This window comes from Montipora foliosa, chromosome 1, assembly GCF_036669935.1.
Source record: "Montipora foliosa isolate CH-2021 chromosome 1, ASM3666993v2, whole genome shotgun sequence".
NCBI classification, from domain to species: domain Eukaryota; kingdom Metazoa; phylum Cnidaria; class Anthozoa; order Scleractinia; family Acroporidae; genus Montipora; species Montipora foliosa.
In genome coordinates, this window is record NC_090869.1 from 70,181,898 (window position 1) to 70,201,897 (window position 20,000).

The 20,000-nt window shown below is 40.2% G+C and overlaps 1 protein-coding gene across 1 annotated transcript in view; it reads left to right on the forward strand.

Annotated features, from left to right (window-relative positions):
* Positions 1-20,000, forward strand: part of LOC138007322 (uncharacterized) — a 227,884-nt gene that overhangs the window by 175,721 nt on the left and 32,163 nt on the right. The window contains exons 173-200 of the mRNA XM_068854143.1: positions 80-426; positions 1,223-1,463; positions 1,792-1,821; positions 2,320-2,660; positions 2,762-3,008; positions 3,442-3,788; positions 4,084-4,327; positions 5,209-5,334; positions 6,072-6,197; positions 6,507-6,629; positions 7,059-7,405; positions 8,202-8,442; positions 8,771-8,800; positions 9,298-9,638; positions 9,740-9,986; positions 10,420-10,766; positions 11,062-11,305; positions 12,186-12,311; positions 13,049-13,174; positions 13,483-13,605; positions 14,035-14,381; positions 15,178-15,418; positions 15,747-15,776; positions 16,275-16,615; positions 16,717-16,963; positions 17,397-17,743; positions 18,039-18,282; positions 18,754-18,879. Coding sequence (XP_068710244.1) covers positions 80-426; positions 1,223-1,463; positions 1,792-1,821; positions 2,320-2,660; positions 2,762-3,008; positions 3,442-3,788; positions 4,084-4,327; positions 5,209-5,334; positions 6,072-6,197; positions 6,507-6,629; positions 7,059-7,405; positions 8,202-8,442; positions 8,771-8,800; positions 9,298-9,638; positions 9,740-9,986; positions 10,420-10,766; positions 11,062-11,305; positions 12,186-12,311; positions 13,049-13,174; positions 13,483-13,605; positions 14,035-14,381; positions 15,178-15,418; positions 15,747-15,776; positions 16,275-16,615; positions 16,717-16,963; positions 17,397-17,743; positions 18,039-18,282; positions 18,754-18,879 — 6,267 coding nt within the window. The remainder of the gene's footprint in view (positions 1-79; positions 427-1,222; positions 1,464-1,791; positions 1,822-2,319; positions 2,661-2,761; positions 3,009-3,441; positions 3,789-4,083; positions 4,328-5,208; positions 5,335-6,071; positions 6,198-6,506; positions 6,630-7,058; positions 7,406-8,201; positions 8,443-8,770; positions 8,801-9,297; positions 9,639-9,739; positions 9,987-10,419; positions 10,767-11,061; positions 11,306-12,185; positions 12,312-13,048; positions 13,175-13,482; positions 13,606-14,034; positions 14,382-15,177; positions 15,419-15,746; positions 15,777-16,274; positions 16,616-16,716; positions 16,964-17,396; positions 17,744-18,038; positions 18,283-18,753; positions 18,880-20,000) is intronic.

Below are 20,000 nucleotides of genomic sequence, written 5' to 3' on the forward strand. Positions count from 1 at the left end.
CTTTTCAGAAGTGTAAATAGAGTCAGTTAAATGGTTACTTAGTTGATATAATTTTTTTAAAAATTTATTCTCTCTTCAGAATTTGACTGCGAAGCCGTGGCAGACATAGCATTTATTGTGGATTCATCGGGAAGCATTGGTAGACGTAATTGGGGAAAAATGCTAGAGTTTCTGAAAAGGATGATTGAGGCCTTAAATGTGGGTCCTAATAAGACTCACATTGCTGTAATTGCTTACAGCTCTAAGGCTGTGTTAGAGTTTCCATTTAACAAACTCAAGGGCTCTGATGTGACAGCACAGGAATACGGAAAACTCATAGATCGCATAAGGTTCCAGAGAGGCTTTACTTTCATCGATAAAGCTCTGTTGCTAGCGGAAAGTGATGTATTTACAACAGCAGCGGGAATGAGACCAGAATTGCCACAGGTACGATTACCGTCGTTGATGTGCAAACATTTTATTGTGCTTCTGCCAGATGTTATCAATCGTATTGGGTCTAACTTGGCTTAAATTGTAGGGCACCAACTTTTAACTGAGAGGAAGGTCGTGGTTTCTAATGCCATCGATGACAAATGTCTGTGCCTAATCAGCTCTTAGTTACGTTCCATCCATCTTATTACGGATGAATTTTAAATCACAGACGATCAGAGAAACTTGTTTCGCGCGTGCTACAGTCCATTTGAAAATTGTAGACACAAATGAATAATAGGTTAATTACCTTTTAAATCTTTTGGTCCTATAAGCATCAGTTGAGTTACCTGTGGACCTTACGAGCGCTTTGTGGTACATTTCTTGACCGGCTTCTTTTACTTCAGTCTTCACTGTCATTTAGACGAAGCCGTCAAAACGACGCTTCGGGCGCCTATTCCGAAATGGCTTAGAATTAACTGCCCACGGTGGTTGCGATGCAGGCAGGGGAATTTTGCAGACCGACGATTGCCGAATGGTTAGCTTTCAATTATGGCAGTGCAATGTCTGCGGTAATTCGGTCTAGGCGCCGATTTCTCAAATGGTTAGCCTTTAGTTATGGTTGCGTATATGTACAGTTATTACTTTGAAAATACCGATTTTAGAATCTTCGGCGCTCTGATGCCGTCGAAGTAGGTACCTTTGAAGACAGCCGCAGGGAAGAAAACATCTTTGTTGATTCTTTGGAGGCTTTCTGCATGGGTTCGTTTTCTTCTTTTTTGCAATATCAGCATCTTGTTCCTTTTGTTTTCAGATTGCAGTTGTTATCACCGACGGCCAACAAACAACTGACAGGGGTAGCTTCACAGAACTATCAGAGGCTTCTCGCGGGCTCAAGGACAAGAATGTAAACGTGTTTTCTCTTGGTATTGGATCAGGTGTCAATGAAACACAGTTAACCGACATTGCCAGTTCAGCTAAAAATGTATTCACTGCCCCCACCTTTGCAGATCTTACTCCTGCAGCTGATACTATTGTGGAAAATTCTTGTACTGGTAAGTTGGGTTTCAATGTAAAAAACAAAAAAACACTCGCGAGAACACCAAGCTATTTAGCAAGGTGATACGTGATGAGTCCGAAACTGGAAGAACGGATATGACAAGTGAAAAACGGTCCGGACAGTTGAACTCTTCCATAAGCAAACCTTCGGAGACTGATCCCTCATCCCTGGTAGAAACAGAGCTTGTACAAGTGCTGATTTTAAAAGGTGTAATAGTAGTGCATGTTTTACCAGGAACTTTGAGCATTAGCATGTTTAATGATTCCAAAGTATCATTTCCCTCCCAAGAAAGCGTTAACAAAGTGGCCATGTTTGCTTTACAGCTGCTCTCCGCGAAACACCAACACCACCACGTAAGTGTTTTTTATTTTATTTTATTTTATTTAAATAAAAAAAGTTATAACCAGATGATATGTTGCGATCTTGATCAAGGCAGATGTAAGGTCCTTTTTTGGTCTTTCTTTTTCTTTATACAAATGACTCATCGGTTAAGAATTTGAAAAAGAGACGTTAGAATTGTTCAGAAAGGTTTCAACATGCGAGGTGAGTCGGAATAGTCGCGAAACGATTTCAAACTGTAGCCGAAGAAATATTTTTCAGTTACTTCATTCGGCATTGATTTAAGTTTACTATTTGCTTTCATCATAATGTTATGAGCGATGCCTTTAAAAGTCATTGAATTAAAGCTATGGTTACATTCTAAACCTTGGGCTATATGTGTTTCAATTGATACTTGCCATGGATTGTGTACAGGGTTCCATGCTTGATACGGAGGTCCCGGTGATCAATCAAGTTTTGCGGAGTTCAAGCACAGCGTGACTTTTAACGTTTCTTTCCCCTTTCTTCTGTAGCATGTAGAGCTGTTGCAGATGTAGCATTGATTGTGGACTCCTCAGGAAGCATTGGTCGTTCAAGATGGCCATTGATGTTACAGTTTTTGAAAGACGTAATAAATGAATTCAACGTTGGACCAGATTCTACCCATGTAGCAGTAATTGCTTACAGTACCAAGCCTAAACTTGAGTTTACGTTCAATACTTTCTCTGAAGCCGAAATTACAGCGCAGGAATATGGAAAGCGCATCGATGCGATACGTTTTCAGCGGGGATTTACTTATATTGACAGAGCTCTAAAAATGGCTGATGAACTTGTGTTTGTATCAAGTGCTGGAATGCGGGCTGCAGTACCAAAGGTGATGAGTGAAAGAACGTCATTGGAATGCCATGCTTTTCAGTATGAGCTTTATTAAAACATCACTAAACCCAATTGTTTGTTTGCTTGAACTTACCGCAGGTTGCAATTGTGATTACCGATGGCGAGCAGTCAACTCAGGAACAATTTACACCACTTGATAAAGCGTCTCAAGGCATAAAAGACAAGGGAGTAACAGTGTACGCCTTGGGTATCGGTCGCAGTGTAAATTCTGGGCAACTGAGGCAAATTGCAAGCTCTGATGACAAAGTGTTCAAATCTACTGGGTTTGATGATCTCGTGGAGATTGTCAAACCAATTGTGCAAAAGTCTTGTCCAAGCCCACCGGGTAAGGAGAAATTCAATAAAGTAGAGTTAAATTTCTGCTAAAGATAGTGTTCATAATTTGAAAAAGTCTCTCCATTGTGCAACCGGACAGAAAGAAAAGGCGGCAAACCAGTCGATATCTTTGGATTGGTTAGTGATCCTGGCATCCACCATACATTTTTAACACCTGGGACTAGCTTGTGCAAAGAAGTGGCCACGACGTTTCCTTTCTTTCTGCCAAGTTTCTTTCCTTCATGACGTTTACTTTCATAAATTCTTCCTTTTTTGATAGAGTGCCGTAAAATTGCGACACACACAAATACAAGTGCCAAATACTTGAACATTGTGTTCTAATAGATTTCAACTGAAGAAATGTTACTTAGAACAATGCCGCTCTTTTTATACATTGTTTTGAGAAAGAATGTTTGAGAGGCTCGAATTTTTTGTTCCCACAGAAGAAACATGTCCGATCCCTATGGACACCACCTTCGTCATCGATTCATCTGTCTGCGATGACCTTGACAACTGGAATCGTGTCTTGAAGTTTGTCCAAGAGTTGGTTACGTTTTTCGATGTGTCAAAGCCCGTAGGTCGCATTGCGTTAATTCCATTCAGCACAGATGGCAAGGTTGTTCTGAAATTTAACACGTTAACTGGAACGCTTCTGAACAGCGAGGAAGTTAACAGACGGGTTAGTCTCCTAGAATGCAAGGGAGGCTCGAGGCAGATTGATAAGGCATTGGCCCTGGCAGAAAATGAAGTGTTGACCCGCGAGAGCGGAATGAGAGATGGTGTATCCAGGGTAAGAAAAGTTTGATTGAATATTTATTTGCCAGTTTATAAATCGTCCAAAGCAAACTTGGTCGAAAGACAACACGCATACACTACTTAAAATTCGTTAGAGTTATACTTTGCGAAAGCGCAAGACCGAAAAGGAATAGATGGGGCTAGATGGGCGTCAAATGCTTGACTTCAAAGTAGTGATGAAGTTAACGTAATTTCCAGGGCGCAGCGTTAAATGGAATGAATTCGAGGCAACAATCATATCATTGAAATGGACTCAACATTTTTTTCTGAATTTCTTTCGTTTGCTCTAGCCCGTGTTCGTGATTACGACAGGAAAGCAAACAACGGATCAGGGAGCCGATACACCGCTTGATGAGGTCTCAGCACGTCTTCAGAATAAAGGATCAGCTGTCTTCGTGCTCGGCATAGGAAAGGATGTCGATCTTTCTGAACTGAACCAGATTGCCTCTGGACCTGATAATGTGTTTAAAGTAGATTCGTTTGAGGAGTTGGAAGACAAAGCAGATGAGCTAAAGAAAGGCATTTGCGTAAAAGGTATTTTATTGATGTCTGTGTAGCCTGGTTAACAATGATCTATGGAATGTGATTTCACTCCACCTCTCCCTCTTTCTTTTGAATTCCAGACTAACCTCCAGAGTAGTTTAGTCCTTTTAACCCTATATAATCTATAGTAATAATGATAATGAAACAAAACAAAGATGCTGTTTGATAGGCTACTTTAGAAATTTAGCCTCTTTGGCTTTCGTGGAAAGGAAAAGTAACGTTCACGTGTGCTTGTTGTACCGTGCAGTTGCTGAAAGAGAGCGAGCCAAGATAGCTGTATAATCTATTGTAATTATGATAATGACGATGATAATAATAATATTAAGGATAATGATTTTTAGGACTAATATTAATAATTGTGATACTTCTGATGGTAATTGCGATAATGGTATTGATAATTATGACGGTGACGATAATATTTGGTAGTGATAATGATAAACCGTATCTTAAGTTCTTAGACCATGAAGAATTTGCACTTAAAATTGAGTCCCGATTTTAGAACAGGCTCTCAAAGCCCGAAAAATCTTTGGATTTATTGAATTTACAGTTTACAAAATGTGCTTTGTCTTCACATAATTTTAGGCTTTAAATGTCTTTGCAAAGTACATCTTGAGGCTCCTGAAACCCGAAAGTTATTGGTTGACTTTCTTTCAGATGTTGATGTTAACCTATATACTAACCTATATACTAGCTTAATCCTTGGCGACTTAGGTTTAATGATAATAACAATGATAAGTACGTTTATTTTAATAAATAACTACTTGTGCAAAGTATTTGTTTTGATGTACGAGATTATCATTTCAGAAATGTCTACCAGTTTAAAAGTTAATTGGAGAAGTGATAACGTTTCACTCGCAAATCGTTTTCAACAGATGTTGATGAATGTGCCAGGCCTGAAACAAACGAGTGTGACCCGAAAGCTGAGTGTAACAACACGAAGGGATTCTATACCTGCCGCTGCATCAGTGGATATCAGGGCGATGGTAGAACGTGTTCAGGCAAGTTACTTGTTTCTCGCGCATCCTTCGTTGTGGTAAATGTTGCTTTTTAAAATTTAATAGACTAAACAACTAAGCAATGGAATGTGTTTTAACGTGTGCACCATTCTAGCGTACATGCCAAAAATGGAAAAACCATGATTCTTTTCCGAAATGTGTTTGTCTTTAAAGATATATTTACCAACGCAAGACGTTACAGCAAAAAAATAATGAAAATGATATAAATGTAATCCATTTATACCCAGTTCGATCAGTTCCACCGATTCTCAACCTCGTGGCTTTTAGCCTTTTCTTGCCCAGTGCAATGCTCATCATTCATTTATTACTTTCCGCTTCTGTTTCCCTTTGCGTCGTCGCAAAGCGCGGCAAAGACGCAGCTCAAAAAGGTCGACCCGAACGCCCACTGTGGTGCCTCCTGCAGCCGCTATACGGTCCACGCATGACTTTGTAGCATAGCGTAAAGAAAGATAGCTTAAGTTTTAAGTTGGTTTTTGAGGAGAGGGGGAGACCGGAATACCCGGGGGAAAACCTCTCGGAGCAGAGTAGAAAACCAAAAAAGTCAACCCACATATGGCGTCGAATCGGATAATCGAACCAGGGCCACATTAGTGGAAGGCGAGTGCTCTCACCACTCCACCAATCCTGCTCTGGATACTGATCCAATAAAATAGGAGTTGTAAAACGTTTTGTGGTTCATAACGTGCCATTAAGCTCACTTAAACAAATTTTACCTACAGATATCGATGAATGTGCCAGCCCGGAAACCAACGAGTGTGGTCCCAACGCTCAGTGTAGCAACATTGAAGGATCGTATACATGTAGCTGCGATGCAGGATATACAGGAGATGGCAAAACGTGCACAGGTAATAGCTGATTTCTTGTCTTGTCAGTGTAAGGAATTACCGATAAAAGGGATTAATAGGAGTTCAGAGGAGATAAGGGATGCTGCCCAGGACTGTGATGGATGAAGCGGTTTCGTTTCAACAAACAGGTGTTTGTTCCAGTTTACCACTGAATAAGATGACTTTCGAATACGTCATTTTCTTGGCTTTTAAGCTTCAAACCTTCTTTTTTTATCTTTTTATGTCCTTTTCTTTTAAAACAAATTTCTATGAGTATAAGAAAATAGCATGAACAACGCTCGAAGATGTTTATTGATTTAATTTTGACAGATGTTAATGAATGCCTTGTTGTCAACGGAGGATGCCAGCAAGTTTGTAAAAACACCGATGGTGGCTTTGAGTGTTCCTGCAACAAAGGTTTTACCCTGAACGCCGACAATACCACTTGCCAAAGTAATGTATCATTTACACTGCCTAACATATCAGTCGGGATTTATTAAGGAAGAATTCGCAGTATTGAGAGGCTCGTAAAGTTTTCTTTAGCTTGAAATGCCGTGCGGGAAAAACTTTTGTATAGACCTTGCTATTTTATCCTGATGCATAGCAAATTCAGAAACACTGTAGAACACTTAGAACACGCCTTGCATGACCGAGTTTGCCATCTCACATTATATGTATCATTTTCTTCAAGATCTGCTGAGCAGAGAGGGTGTTACAAAAACTCAAAGTCGTCCTTAACGGCGTTGACAAATAAAACACAAATATCGGCAGGGAGAAGAACTTCTTTCGGGAAATTGTTATGGCTTTTCAGAAGTGTAAATAGAGTCAGTTAAATGGTTACTTAGTTGATATAATTTTTTTAAAAATTTATTCTCTCTTCAGAATTTGACTGCGAAGCCGTGGCAGACATAGCATTTATTGTGGATTCATCGGGAAGCATTGGTAGACGTAATTGGGGAAAAATGCTAGAGTTTCTGAAAAGGATGATTGAGGCCTTAAATGTGGGTCCTAATAAGACTCACATTGCTGTAATTGCTTACAGCTCTAAGGCTGTGTTAGAGTTTCCATTTAACAAACTCAAGGGCTCTGATGTGACAGCACAGGAATACGGAAAACTCATAGATCGCATAAGGTTCCAGAGAGGCTTTACTTTCATCGATAAAGCTCTGTTGCTAGCGGAAAGTGATGTATTTACAACAGCAGCGGGAATGAGACCAGAATTGCCACAGGTACGATTACCGTCGTTGATGTGCAAACATTTTATTGTGCTTCTGCCAGATGTTATCAATCGTATTGGGTCTAACTTGGCTTAAATTGTAGGGCACCAACTTTTAACTGAGAGGAAGGTCGTGGTTTCTAATGCCATCGATGACAAATGTCTGTGCCTAATCAGCTCTTAGTTACGTTCCATCCATCTTATTACGGATGAATTTTAAATCACAGACGATCAGAGAAACTTGTTTCGCGCGTGCTACAGTCCATTTGAAAATTGTAGACACAAATGAATAATAGGTTAATTACCTTTTAAATCTTTTGGTCCTATAAGCATCAGTTGAGTTACCTGTGGACCTTACGAGCGCTTTGTGGTACATTTCTTGACCGGCTTCTTTTACTTCAGTCTTCACTGTCATTTAGACGAAGCCGTCAAAACGACGCTTCGGGCGCCTATTCCGAAATGGCTTAGAATTAACTGCCCACGGTGGTTGCGATGCAGGCAGGGGAATTTTGCAGACCGACGATTGCCGAATGGTTAGCTTTCAATTATGGCAGTGCAATGTCTGCGGTAATTCGGTCTAGGCGCCGATTTCTCAAATGGTTAGCCTTTAGTTATGGTTGCGTATATGTACAGTTATTACTTTGAAAATACCGATTTTAGAATCTTCGGCGCTCTGATGCCGTCGAAGTAGGTACCTTTGAAGACAGCCGCAGGCAAGAAAACATCTTTGTTGATTCTTTGGAGGCTTTCTGCATGGGTTCGTTTTCTTCTTTTTTGCAATATCAGCATCTTGTTCCTTTTGTTTTCAGATTGCAGTTGTTATCACCGACGGCCAACAAACAACTGACAGGGGTAGCTTCACAGAACTATCAGAGGCTTCTCGCGGGCTCAAGGACAAGAATGTAAACGTGTTTTCTCTTGGTATTGGATCAGGTGTCAATGAAACACAGTTAACCGACATTGCCAGTTCAGCTAAAAATGTATTCACTGCCCCCACCTTTGCAGATCTTACTCCTGCAGCTGATACTATTGTGGAAAATTCTTGTACTGGTAAGTTGGGTTTCAATGTAAAAAACAAAAAAACACTCGCGAGAACACCAAGCTATTTAGCAAGGTGATACGTGATGAGTCCGAAACTGGAAGAACGGATATGACAAGTGAAAAACGGTCCGGACAGTTGAACTCTTCCATAAGCAAACCTTCGGAGACTGATCCCTCATCCCTGGTAGAAACAGAGCTTGTACAAGTGCTGATTTTAAAAGGTGTAATAGTAGTGCATGTTTTACCAGGAACTTTGAGCATTAGCATGTTTAATGATTCCAAAGTATCATTTCCCTCCCAAGAAAGCGTTAACAAAGTGGCCATGTTTGCTTTACAGCTGCTCTCCGCGAAACACCAACACCACCACGTAAGTGTTTTTTATTTATTTTATTTTATTTAAATAAAAAAAGTTATAACCAGATGATATGTTGCGATCTTGATCAAGGCAGATGTAAGGTCCTTTTTTGGTCTTTCTTTTTCTTTATACAAATGACTCATCGGTTAAGAATTTGAAAAAGAGACGTTAGAATTGTTCAGAAAGGTTTCAACATGCGAGGTGAGTCGGAATAGTCGCGAAACGATTTCAAACTGTAGCCGAAGAAATATTTTTCAGTTACTTCACTCGGCATTGATTTAAGTTTACTATTTGCTTTCATCATAATGTTATGAGCGATGCCTTTAAAAGTCATTGAATTAAAGCTATGGTTACATTCTAAACCTTGGGCTATATGTGTTTCAATTGATACTTGCCATGGATTGTGTACAGGGTTCCATGCTTGATACGGAGGTCCCGGTGACCAATCAAGTTTTGCGGAGTTCAAGCACAGCGTGACTTTTAACGTTTCTTTCCCCTTTCTTCTGTAGCATGTAGAGCTGTTGCAGATGTAGCATTGATTGTGGACTCCTCAGGAAGCATTGGTCGTTCAAGATGGCCATTGATGTTACAGTTTTTGAAAGACGTAATAAATGAATTCAACGTTGGACCAGATTCTACCCATGTAGCAGTAATTGCTTACAGTACCAAGCCTAAACTTGAGTTTACGTTCAATACTTTCTCTGAAGCCGAAATTACAGCGCAGGAATATGGAAAGCGCATCGATGCGATACGTTTTCAGCGGGGATTTACTTATATTGACAGAGCTCTAAAAATGGCTGATGAACTTGTGTTTGTATCAAGTGCTGGAATGCGGGCTGCAGTACCAAAGGTGATGAGTGAAAGAACGTCATTGGAATGCCATGCTTTTCAGTATGAGCTTTATTAAAACATCACTAAACCCAATTGTTTGTTTGCTTGAACTTACCGCAGGTTGCAATTGTGATTACCGATGGCGAGCAGTCAACTCAGGAACAATTTACACCACTTGATAAAGCGTCTCAAGGCATAAAAGACAAGGGAGTAACAGTGTACGCCTTGGGTATCGGTCGCAGTGTAAATTCTGGGCAACTGAGGCAAATTGCAAGCTCTGATGACAAAGTGTTCAAATCTACTGGGTTTGATGATCTCGTGGAGATTGTCAAACCAATTGTGCAAAAGTCTTGTCCAAGCCCACCGGGTAAGGAGAAATTCAATAAAGTAGAGTTAAATTTCTGCTAAAGATAGTGTTCATAATTTGAAAAAGTCTCTCCATTGTGCAACCGGACAGAAAGAAAAGGCGGCAAACCAGTCGATATCTTTGGATTGGTTAGTGATCCTGGCATCCACCATACATTTTTAACACCTGGGACTAGCTTGTGCAAAGAAGTGGCCACGACGTTTCCTTTCTTTCTGCCAAGTTTCTTTCCTTCATGACGTTTACTTTCATAAATTCTTCCTTTTTTGATAGAGTGCCGTAAAATTGCGACACACACAAATACAAGTGCCAAATACTTGAACATTGTGTTCTAATAGATTTCAACTGAAGAAATGTTACTTAGAACAATGCCGCTCTTTTTATACATTGTTTTGAGAAAGAATGTTTGAGAGGCTCGAATTTTTTGTTCCCACAGAAGAAACATGTCCGATCCCTATGGACACCACCTTCGTCATCGATTCATCTGTCTGCGATGACCTTGACAACTGGAATCGTGTCTTGAAGTTTGTCCAAGAGTTGGTTACGTTTTTCGATGTGTCAAAGCCCGTAGGTCGCATTGCGTTAATTCCATTCAGCACAGATGGCAAGGTTGTTCTGAAATTTAACACGTTAACTGGAACGCTTCTGAACAGCGAGGAAGTTAACAGACGGGTTAGTCTCCTAGAATGCAAGGGAGGCTCGAGGCAGATTGATAAGGCATTGGCCCTGGCAGAAAATGAAGTGTTGACCCGCGAGAGCGGAATGAGAGATGGTGTATCCAGGGTAAGAAAAGTTTGATTGAATATTTATTTGCCAGTTTATAAATCGTCCAAAGCAAACTTGGTCGAAAGACAACACGCATACACTACTTAAAATTCGTTAGAGTTATACTTTGCGAAAGCGCAAGACCGAAAAGGAATAGATGGGGCTAGATGGGCGTCAAATGCTTGACTTCAAAGTAGTGATGAAGTTAACGTAATTTCCAGGGCGCAGCGTTAAATGGAATGAATTCGAGGCAACAATCATATCATTGAAATGGACTCAACATTTTTTTCTGAATTTCTTTCGTTTGCTCTAGCCCGTGTTCGTGATTACGACAGGAAAGCAAACAACGGATCAGGGAGCCGATACACCGCTTGATGAGGTCTCAGCACGTCTTCAGAATAAAGGATCAGCTGTCTTCGTGCTCGGCATAGGAAAGGATGTCGATCTTTCTGAACTGAACCAGATTGCCTCTGGACCTGATAATGTGTTTAAAGTAGATTCGTTTGAGGAGTTGGAAGACAAAGCAGATGAGCTAAAGAAAGGCATTTGCGTAAAAGGTATTTTATTGATGTCTGTGTAGCCTTGTTAACAATGATCTATGGAATGTGATTTCACTCCACCTCTCCTCTTTCTTTTGAATTCCAGACTAACCTCCAGAGTAGTTTAGTCCTTTTAACCCTATATAATCTATAGTAATAATGATAATGAAACAAAACAAAGATGCTGTTTGATAGGCTACTTTAGAAATTTAGCCTCTTTGGCTTTCGTGGAAAGGAAAAGTAACGTTCACGTGTGCTTGTTGTACCGTGCAGTTGCTGAAAGAGAGCGAGCCAAGATAGCTGTATAATCTATTGTAATTATGATAATGACGATGATAATAATAATATTAAGGATAATGATTTTTAGGACTAATATTAATAATTGTGATACTTCTGATGGTAATTGCGATAATGGTATTGATAATTATGACGGTGACGATAATATTTGGTAGTGATAATGATAAACCGTATCTTAAGTTCTTAGACCATGAAGAATTTGCACTTAAAATTGAGTCCCGATTTTAGAACAGGCTCTCAAAGCCCGAAAAATCTTTGGATTTATTGAATTTACAGTTTACAAAATGTGCTTTGTCTTCACATAATTTTAGGCTTTGAATGTCTTTGCAAAGTACATCTTGAGGCTCCTGAAACCCGAAAGTTATTGGTTGACTTTCTTTCAGATGTTGATGTTAACCTATATACTAACCTATATACTAGCTTAATCCTTGGCGACTTAGGTTTAATGATAATAACAATGATAAGTACGTTTATTTTAATAAATAACTACTTGTGCAAAGTATTTGTTTTGATGTACGAGATTATCATTTCAAAAATGTCTACCAGTGTAAAAGTTAATTGGAGAAGTGATAACGTTTCACTCGCAAATCGTTTTCAACAGATGTTGATGAATGTGCCAGGCCTGAAACAAACGAGTGTGACCCGAAAGCTGAGTGTAACAACACGAAGGGATTCTATACCTGCCGCTGCATCAGTGGATATCAGGGCGATGGTAGAACGTGTTCAGGCAAGTTACTTGTTTCTCGCGCATCCTTCGTTGTGGTAAATGTTGCTTTTTAAAATTTAATAGACTAAACAACTAAGCAATGGAATGTGTTTTAACGTGTGCACCATTCTAGCGTACATGCCAAAAATGGAAAAACCATGATTCTTTTCCGAAATGTGTTTGTCTTTAAAGATATATTTACCAACGCAAGACGTTACAGCAAAAAAATAATGAAAATGATATAAATGTAATCCATTTATACCCAGTTCGATCAGTTCCACCGATTCTCAACCTCGTGGCTTTTAGCCTTTTCTTGCCCAGTGCAATGCTCATCATTCATTTATTACTTTCCGCTTCTGTTTCCCTTTGCGTCGTCGCAAAGCGCGGCAAAGACGCAGCTCAAAAAGGTCGACCCGAACGCCCACTGTGGTGCCTCCTGCAGCCGCTATACGGTCCACGCATGACTTTGTAGCATAGCGTAAAGAAAGATAGCTTAAGTTTTAAGTTGGTTTTTGAGGAGAGGGGGAAACCGGAATACCCGGGGGAAAACCTCTCGGAGCAGAGTAGAAAACCAAAAAAGTCAACCCACATATGGCGTCGAATCGGATAATCGAACCAGGGCCACATTAGTGGAAGGCGAGTGCTCTCACCACTCCACCAATCCTGCTCTGGATACTGATCCAATAAAATAGGAGTTGTAAAACGTTTTGTGGTTCATAACGTGCCATTAAGCTCACTTAAACAAATTTTACCTACAGATATCGATGAATGTGCCAGCCCGGAAACCAACGAGTGTGGTCCCAACGCTCAGTGTAGCAACATTGAAGGATCGTATACATGTAGCTGCGATGCAGGATATACAGGAGATGGCAAAACGTGCACAGGTAATAGCTGATTTCTTGTCTTGTCAGTGTAAGGAATTACCGATAAAAGGGATTAATAGGAGTTCAGAGGAGATAAGGGATGCTGCCCAGGACTGTGATGGATGAAGCGGTTTCGTTTCAACAAACAGGTGTTTGTTCCAGTTTACCACTGAATAAGATGACTTTCGAATACGTCATTTTCTTGGCTTTTAAGCTTCAAACCTTCTTTTTTATCTTTTTATGTCCTTTTCTTTTAAAACAAATTTCTATGAGTATAAGAAAATAGCATGAACAACGCTCGAAGATGTTTATTGATTTAATTTTGACAGATGTTAATGAATGCCTTGTTGTCAACGGAGGATGCCAGCAAGTTTGTAAAAACACCGATGGTGGCTTTGAGTGTTCCTGCAACAAAGGTTTTACCCTGAACGCCGACAATACCACTTGCCAAAGTAATGTATCATTTACACTGCCTAACATATCAGTCGGGATTTATTAAGGAAGAATTCGCAGTATTGAGAGGCTCGTAAAGTTTTCTTTAGCTTGAAATGCCGTGCGGGAAAAACTTTTGTATAGACCTTGCTATTTTATCCTGATGCATAGCAAATTCAGAAACACTGTAGAACACTTAGAACACGCCTTGCATGACCGAGTTTGCCATCTCACATTATATGTATCATTTTCTTCAAGATCTGCTGAGCAGAGAGGGTGTTACAAAAACTCAAAGTCGTCCTTAACGGCGTTGACAAATAAAACACAAATATCGGCAGGGAGAAGAACTTCTTTCGGGAAATTGTTATGGCTTTTCAGAAGTGTAAATAGAGTCAGTTAAATGGTTACTTAGTTGATATAATTTTTTTAAAAATTTATTCTCTCTTCAGAATTTGACTGCGAAGCCGTGGCAGACATAGCATTTATTGTGGATTCATCGGGAAGCATTGGTAGACGTAATTGGGGAAAAATGCTAGAGTTTCTGAAAAGGATGATTGAGGCCTTAAATGTGGGTCCTAATAAGACTCACATTGCTGTAATTGCTTACAGCTCTAAGGCTGTGTTAGAGTTTCCATTTAACAAACTCAAGGGCTCTGATGTGACAGCACAGGAATACGGAAAACTCATAGATCGCATAAGGTTCCAGAGAGGCTTTACTTTCATCGATAAAGCTCTGTTGCTAGCGGAAAGTGATGTATTTACAACAGCAGCGGGAATGAGACCAGAATTGCCACAGGTACGATTACCGTCGTTGATGTGCAAACATTTTATTGTGCTTCTGCCAGATGTTATCAATCGTATTGGGTCTAACTTGGCTTAAATTGTAGGGCACCAACTTTTAACTGAGAGGAAGGTCGTGGTTTCTAATGCCATCGATGACAAATGTCTGTGCCTAATCAGCTCTTAGTTACGTTCCATCCATCTTATTACGGATGAATTTTAAATCACAGACGATCAGAGAAACTTGTTTCGCGCGTGCTACAGTCCATTTGAAAATTGTAGACACAAATGAATAATAGGTTAATTACCTTTTAAATCTTTTGGTCCTATAAGCATCAGTTGAGTTACCTGTGGACCTTACGAGCGCTTTGTGGTACATTTCTTGACCGGCTTCTTTTACTTCAGTCTTCACTGTCATTTAGACGAAGCCGTCAAAGCGACGCTTCGGGCGCCTATTCCGAAATGGCTTAGAATTAACTGCCCACGGTGGTTGCGATGCAGGCAGGGGAATTTTGCAGACCGACGATTGCCGAATGGTTAGCTTTCAATTATGGCAGTGCAATGTCTGCGGTAATTCGGTCTAGGCGCCGATTTCTCAAATGGTTAGCCTTTAGTTATGGTTGCGTATATGTACAGTTATTACTTTGAAAATACCGATTTTAGAATCTTCGGCGCTCTGATGCCGTCGAAGTAGGTACCTTTGAAGACAGCCGCAGGCAAGAAAACATCTTTGTTGATTCTTTGGAGGCTTTCTGCATGGGTTCGTTTTCTTCTTTTTTGCAATATCAGCATCTTGTTCCTTTTGTTTTCAGATTGCAGTTGTTATCACCGACGGCCAACAAACAACTGACAGGGGTAGCTTCACAGAACTATCAGAGGCTTCTCGCGGGCTCAAGGAAAAGAATGTAAACGTGTTTTCTCTTGGTATTGGATCAGGTGTCAATGAAACACAGTTAACCGACATTGCCAGTTCAGCTAAAAATGTATTCACTGCCCCCACCTTTGCAGATCTTACTCCTGCAGCTGATACTATTGTGGAAAATTCTTGTACTGGTAAGTTGGGTTTCAATGTAAAAAACAAAAAAACACTCGCGAGAACACCAAGCTATTTAGCAAGGTGATACGTGATGAGTCCGAAACTGGAAGAACGGATATGACAAGTGAAAAACGGTCCGGACAGTTGAACTCTTCCATAAGCAAACCTTCGGAGACTGATCCCTCATCCCTGGTAGAAACAGAGCTTGTACAAGTGCTGATTTTAAAAGGTGTAATAGTAGTGCATGTTTTACCAGGAACTTTGAGCATTAGCATGTTTAATGATTCCAAAGTATCATTTCCCTCCCAAGAAAGCGTTAACAAAGTGGCCATGTTTGCTTTACAGCTGCTCTCCGCGAAACACCAACACCACCACGTAAGTGTTTTTTATTTTATTTTATTTTATTTAAATAAAAAAAGTTATAACCAGATGATATGTTGCGATCTTGATCAAGGCAGATGTAAGGTCCTTTTTTGGTCTTTCTTTTTCTTTATACAAATGACTCATCGGTTAAGAATTTGAAAAAGAGACGTTAGAATTGTTCAGAAAGGTTTCAACATGCGAGGTGAGTCGGAATAGTCGCGAAACGATTTCAAACTGTAGCCGAAGAAATATTTTTCAGTTACTTCACTCGGCATTGATTTAAGTTTACTATTTGCTTTCATCATAATGTTATGAGCGATGCCTTTAAAAGTCATTGAATTAAAGCTATGGTTACATTCTAAACCTTGGGCTATATGTGTTTCAATTGATACTTGCCATGGATTGTGTACAGGGTTCCATGCTTGATACGGAGGTCCCGGTGACCAATCAAGTTTTGCGGAGTTCAAGCACAGCGTGACTTTTAACGTTTCTTTCCCCTTTCTTCTGTAGCATGTAGAGCTGTTGCAGATGTAGCATTGATTGTGGACTCCTCAGGAAGCATTGGTCGTTCAAGATGGCCATTGATGTTACAGTTTTTGAAAGACGTAATAAATGAATTCAACGTTGGACCAGATTCTACCCATGTAGCAGTAATTGCTTACAGTACCAAGCCTAAACTTGAGTTTACGTTCAATACTTTCTCTGAAGCCGAAATTACATCGCAGGAATATGGAAAGCGCATCGATGCGATACGTTTTCAGCGGGGATTTACTTATATTGACAGAGCTCTAAAAATGGCTGATGAACTTGTGTTTGTATCAAGTGCTGGAATGCGGGCTGCAGTACCAAAGGTGATGAGTGAAAGAACGTCATTGGAATGCCATGCTTTTCAGTATGAGCTTTATTGAAACATCACTAAACCCAATTGTTTATTTGCTTGAACTTACCGCAGGTTGCAATTGTGATTACCGATGGCGAGCAGTCAACTCAGGAACAATTTACACCACTTGATAAAGCGTCTCAAGGCATAAAAGACAAGGGAGTAACAGTGTACGCCTTGGGTATCGGTCGCAGTGTAAATTCTGGGCAACTGAGGCAAATTGCAAGCTCTGATGACAAAGTGTTCAAATCTACTGGGTTTGATGATCTCGTGGAGATTGTCAAACCAATTGTGCAAAAGTCTTGTCCAAGCCCACCGGGTAAGGAGAAATTCAATAAAGTAGAGTTAAATTTCTGCTAAAGATAGTGTTCATAATTTGAAAAAGTCTCTCCATTGTGCAACCGGACAGAAAGAAAAGGCGGCAAACCAGTCGATATCTTTGGATTGGTTAGTGATCCTGGCATCCACCATACTTTTTTAACACCTGGGACTAGCTTGTGCAAAGAAGTGGCCACGACGTTTCCTTTCTTTCTGCCAAGTTTCTTTCCTTCATGACGTTTACTTTCATAAATTCTTCCTTTTTTGATAGAGTGCCGTAAAATTGCGACACACACAAATACAAGTGACAAATACTTGAACATTGTGTTCTAATAGATTTCAACTGAAGAAATGTTACTTAGAACAATGCCGCTCTTTTTATACATTGTTTTGAGAAAGAATGTTTGAGAGGCTCGAATTTTTTGTTCCCACAGAAGAAACATGTCCGATCCCTATGGACACCACCTTCGTCATCGATTCATCTGTCTGCGATGACCTTGACAACTGGAATCGTGTCTTGAAGTTTGTCCAAGAGTTGGTTACGTTTTTCGATGTGTCAAAGCCCGTAGGTCGCATTGCGTTAATTCCATTCAGCACAGATGGCAAGGTTGTTCTGAAATTTAACACGTTAACTGGAACGCTTCTGAACAGCGAGGAAGTCAACAGACGGGTTAGTCTTCTAGAATGCAAGGGAGGCTCGAGGCAGATTGATAAGGCATTGGCCCTGGCAGAAAATGAAGTGTTGACCCGCGAGAGCGGAATGAGAGATGGTGTATCCAGGGTAAGAAAAGTTTGATTGAATATTTATTTGCCAGTTTATAAATCGTCCAAAGCAAACTTGGTCGGATGACAACACGCATACACTACTTAAAATTCGTTAGAGTTATACTTTGCGAAAGCGCAAGACCGAAAAGGAATAGATGGGGCTAGATGGGCGTCAAATGCGTGACTTCAAAGTAGCGATGAAGTTAACGTAATTTTCAGGGCGCAGCGTTAAATGGAATGAATTCGAGGCAACAATCATATCATTGAGATGGATTCAACATTTTTTTCTGAATTTCTTTCGTTTGCTCTAGCCCGTGTTCGTGATTACGACAGGAAAGCAAACAACGGATCAGGGAGACGATACACCGCTTGATGAGGTCTCAGCACGTCTTCAGAATAAAGGATCAGCTGTCTTCGTGCTCGGCATAGGAAAGGATGTCGATCTTTCTGAACTGAACCAGATTGCCTCTGGACCTGATAATGTGTTTAAAGTAGATTCGTTTGAGGAGTTGGAAGACAAAGCAGATGAGCTAAAGAAAGGCATTTGCGTAAAAGGTATTTTATTGATGTCTTTGTACCCTAGTTAACGATGATTTAAACAGCATGATTCCACATTCTACGCCCCCTTATCTCCTCCTATACTTTTGAATTCCAGAGGAAACTTTGGAAGTGTTTAGAGTGGTGTCTGGGATGTCTATGGGCTTCCACTGTAGGACGGCCAGCCATCTCCTTGACAGAGTACCACTCCCATGGCTCGCAATCAAAAACTGGAAAAAAATAATCGTACATGCTGGGAATTATTTAGCTTTGCGCTTCAAATGCCGCACTTTTAGAGACATTAGTAAGCCCATGATAATTGGGCGGTCATTGTGATTTACAATATCATGTTTTTAAACTGATTACTGTGTATACATTCCGAAGCTGAGTTCTTGTTTTTTCGAAAAAGATTATCGTTTCAGAATTGTCTATCAGCATAAACGTTTATATGAGAAGTGATAACGTTTTCTCCCAAATCGTTTCAAACAGATGTCGATGAATGTGCCAAGGCTGAAACAAACAAGTGTGATCCGAACGCTGAGTGTAACAACACGAAAGGATTCTATATCTGCCGCTGCCTCAGTGGATATCAGGGCAATGGTAGAACGTGTGCAGGCAAGTTACTTGTTTTTTACGCTTACTATTTTGAGGAGAAATTTGCACTTTTTCCATTTCGGAGGTAAAACCAACTTTTTTTTTTTGGCTTGTAAGCCAAGGATTAGTTGTTTCCCATGTCACAAGAGATGTTTGTTTCAAAAGATGTGCATGTAGAGATATCCGTGCAAGCATTAATTTTAAGGCGCCAAAGGATATCTAATGGAAGTCTATGTAATTTAATCCTGATAACTTATATATGGTTATGGTTGAAATGGTATCAATTCACACCCAGTTCGAACTCTTCCACACATGTGGAGGGTATTTCTCAGCACTAATCTATTACTAACCATTTGCTGTTTTGTTTCCCACGCTCACCTGCTCCCAGAAGTTTGCTTTGAAGTGCTCGTGGGAGATTTGTCTTTTTACGATTGCTATTTTAAGTGTAATTGGTGTAAGTTAGACGAAACTTGACTGTTTTATGCAAATTCTTCAGTTGTTACAGCCGCTCTTTGGATGTTTTAGAAAAAGGCAAAAGAGTCAAGTTACAATCGAAACACTTGCCCTTGATTATTATGATCACAACACACCCGCGTCTTCAGTATACCGACCCAATTAAAAAAATTATCATAATTAAGTGAAGTGCGATCGGCCGGGTGAGTAGGGGGCTTTAGTAACGTCGACGGCAACGGCAACGAGAACGTCGTCGTTAAATGTGAATTAGCGTCATTTTAATCGCTCCGCGACTATTCCAAGCATTTTAACGTGACAACAGAACGAAACTAGTATGAACGGCGCACAATTTAGGAGAGAAAATGAAAATTTACCCTCAAGCGCTGACGTTCTCCCTAAAACCTCAAACTTGGTCATTTCACGTTGTTCTTTTGCTGACAACGGCAAAGAATTGGACAAAAATGAAAAGATGTACTTGCAGAGCGTGCAAAGCTATTGCTTTTGCCCACTAAATATTCAAATTTGTGAGGTTCTCGTTGTCGTCGCCGTTGTCTTTCCTAAAGCTACCTAGCGTTGTACTGAGGACTGCTTGAGATGACAATGACTGACGTCTCGACAACCTGAGCGGAACTTATCTTCAGAGTTAAGGGATTTGTATAACGTCAGTAGATACTATAAAACCTCCGGTC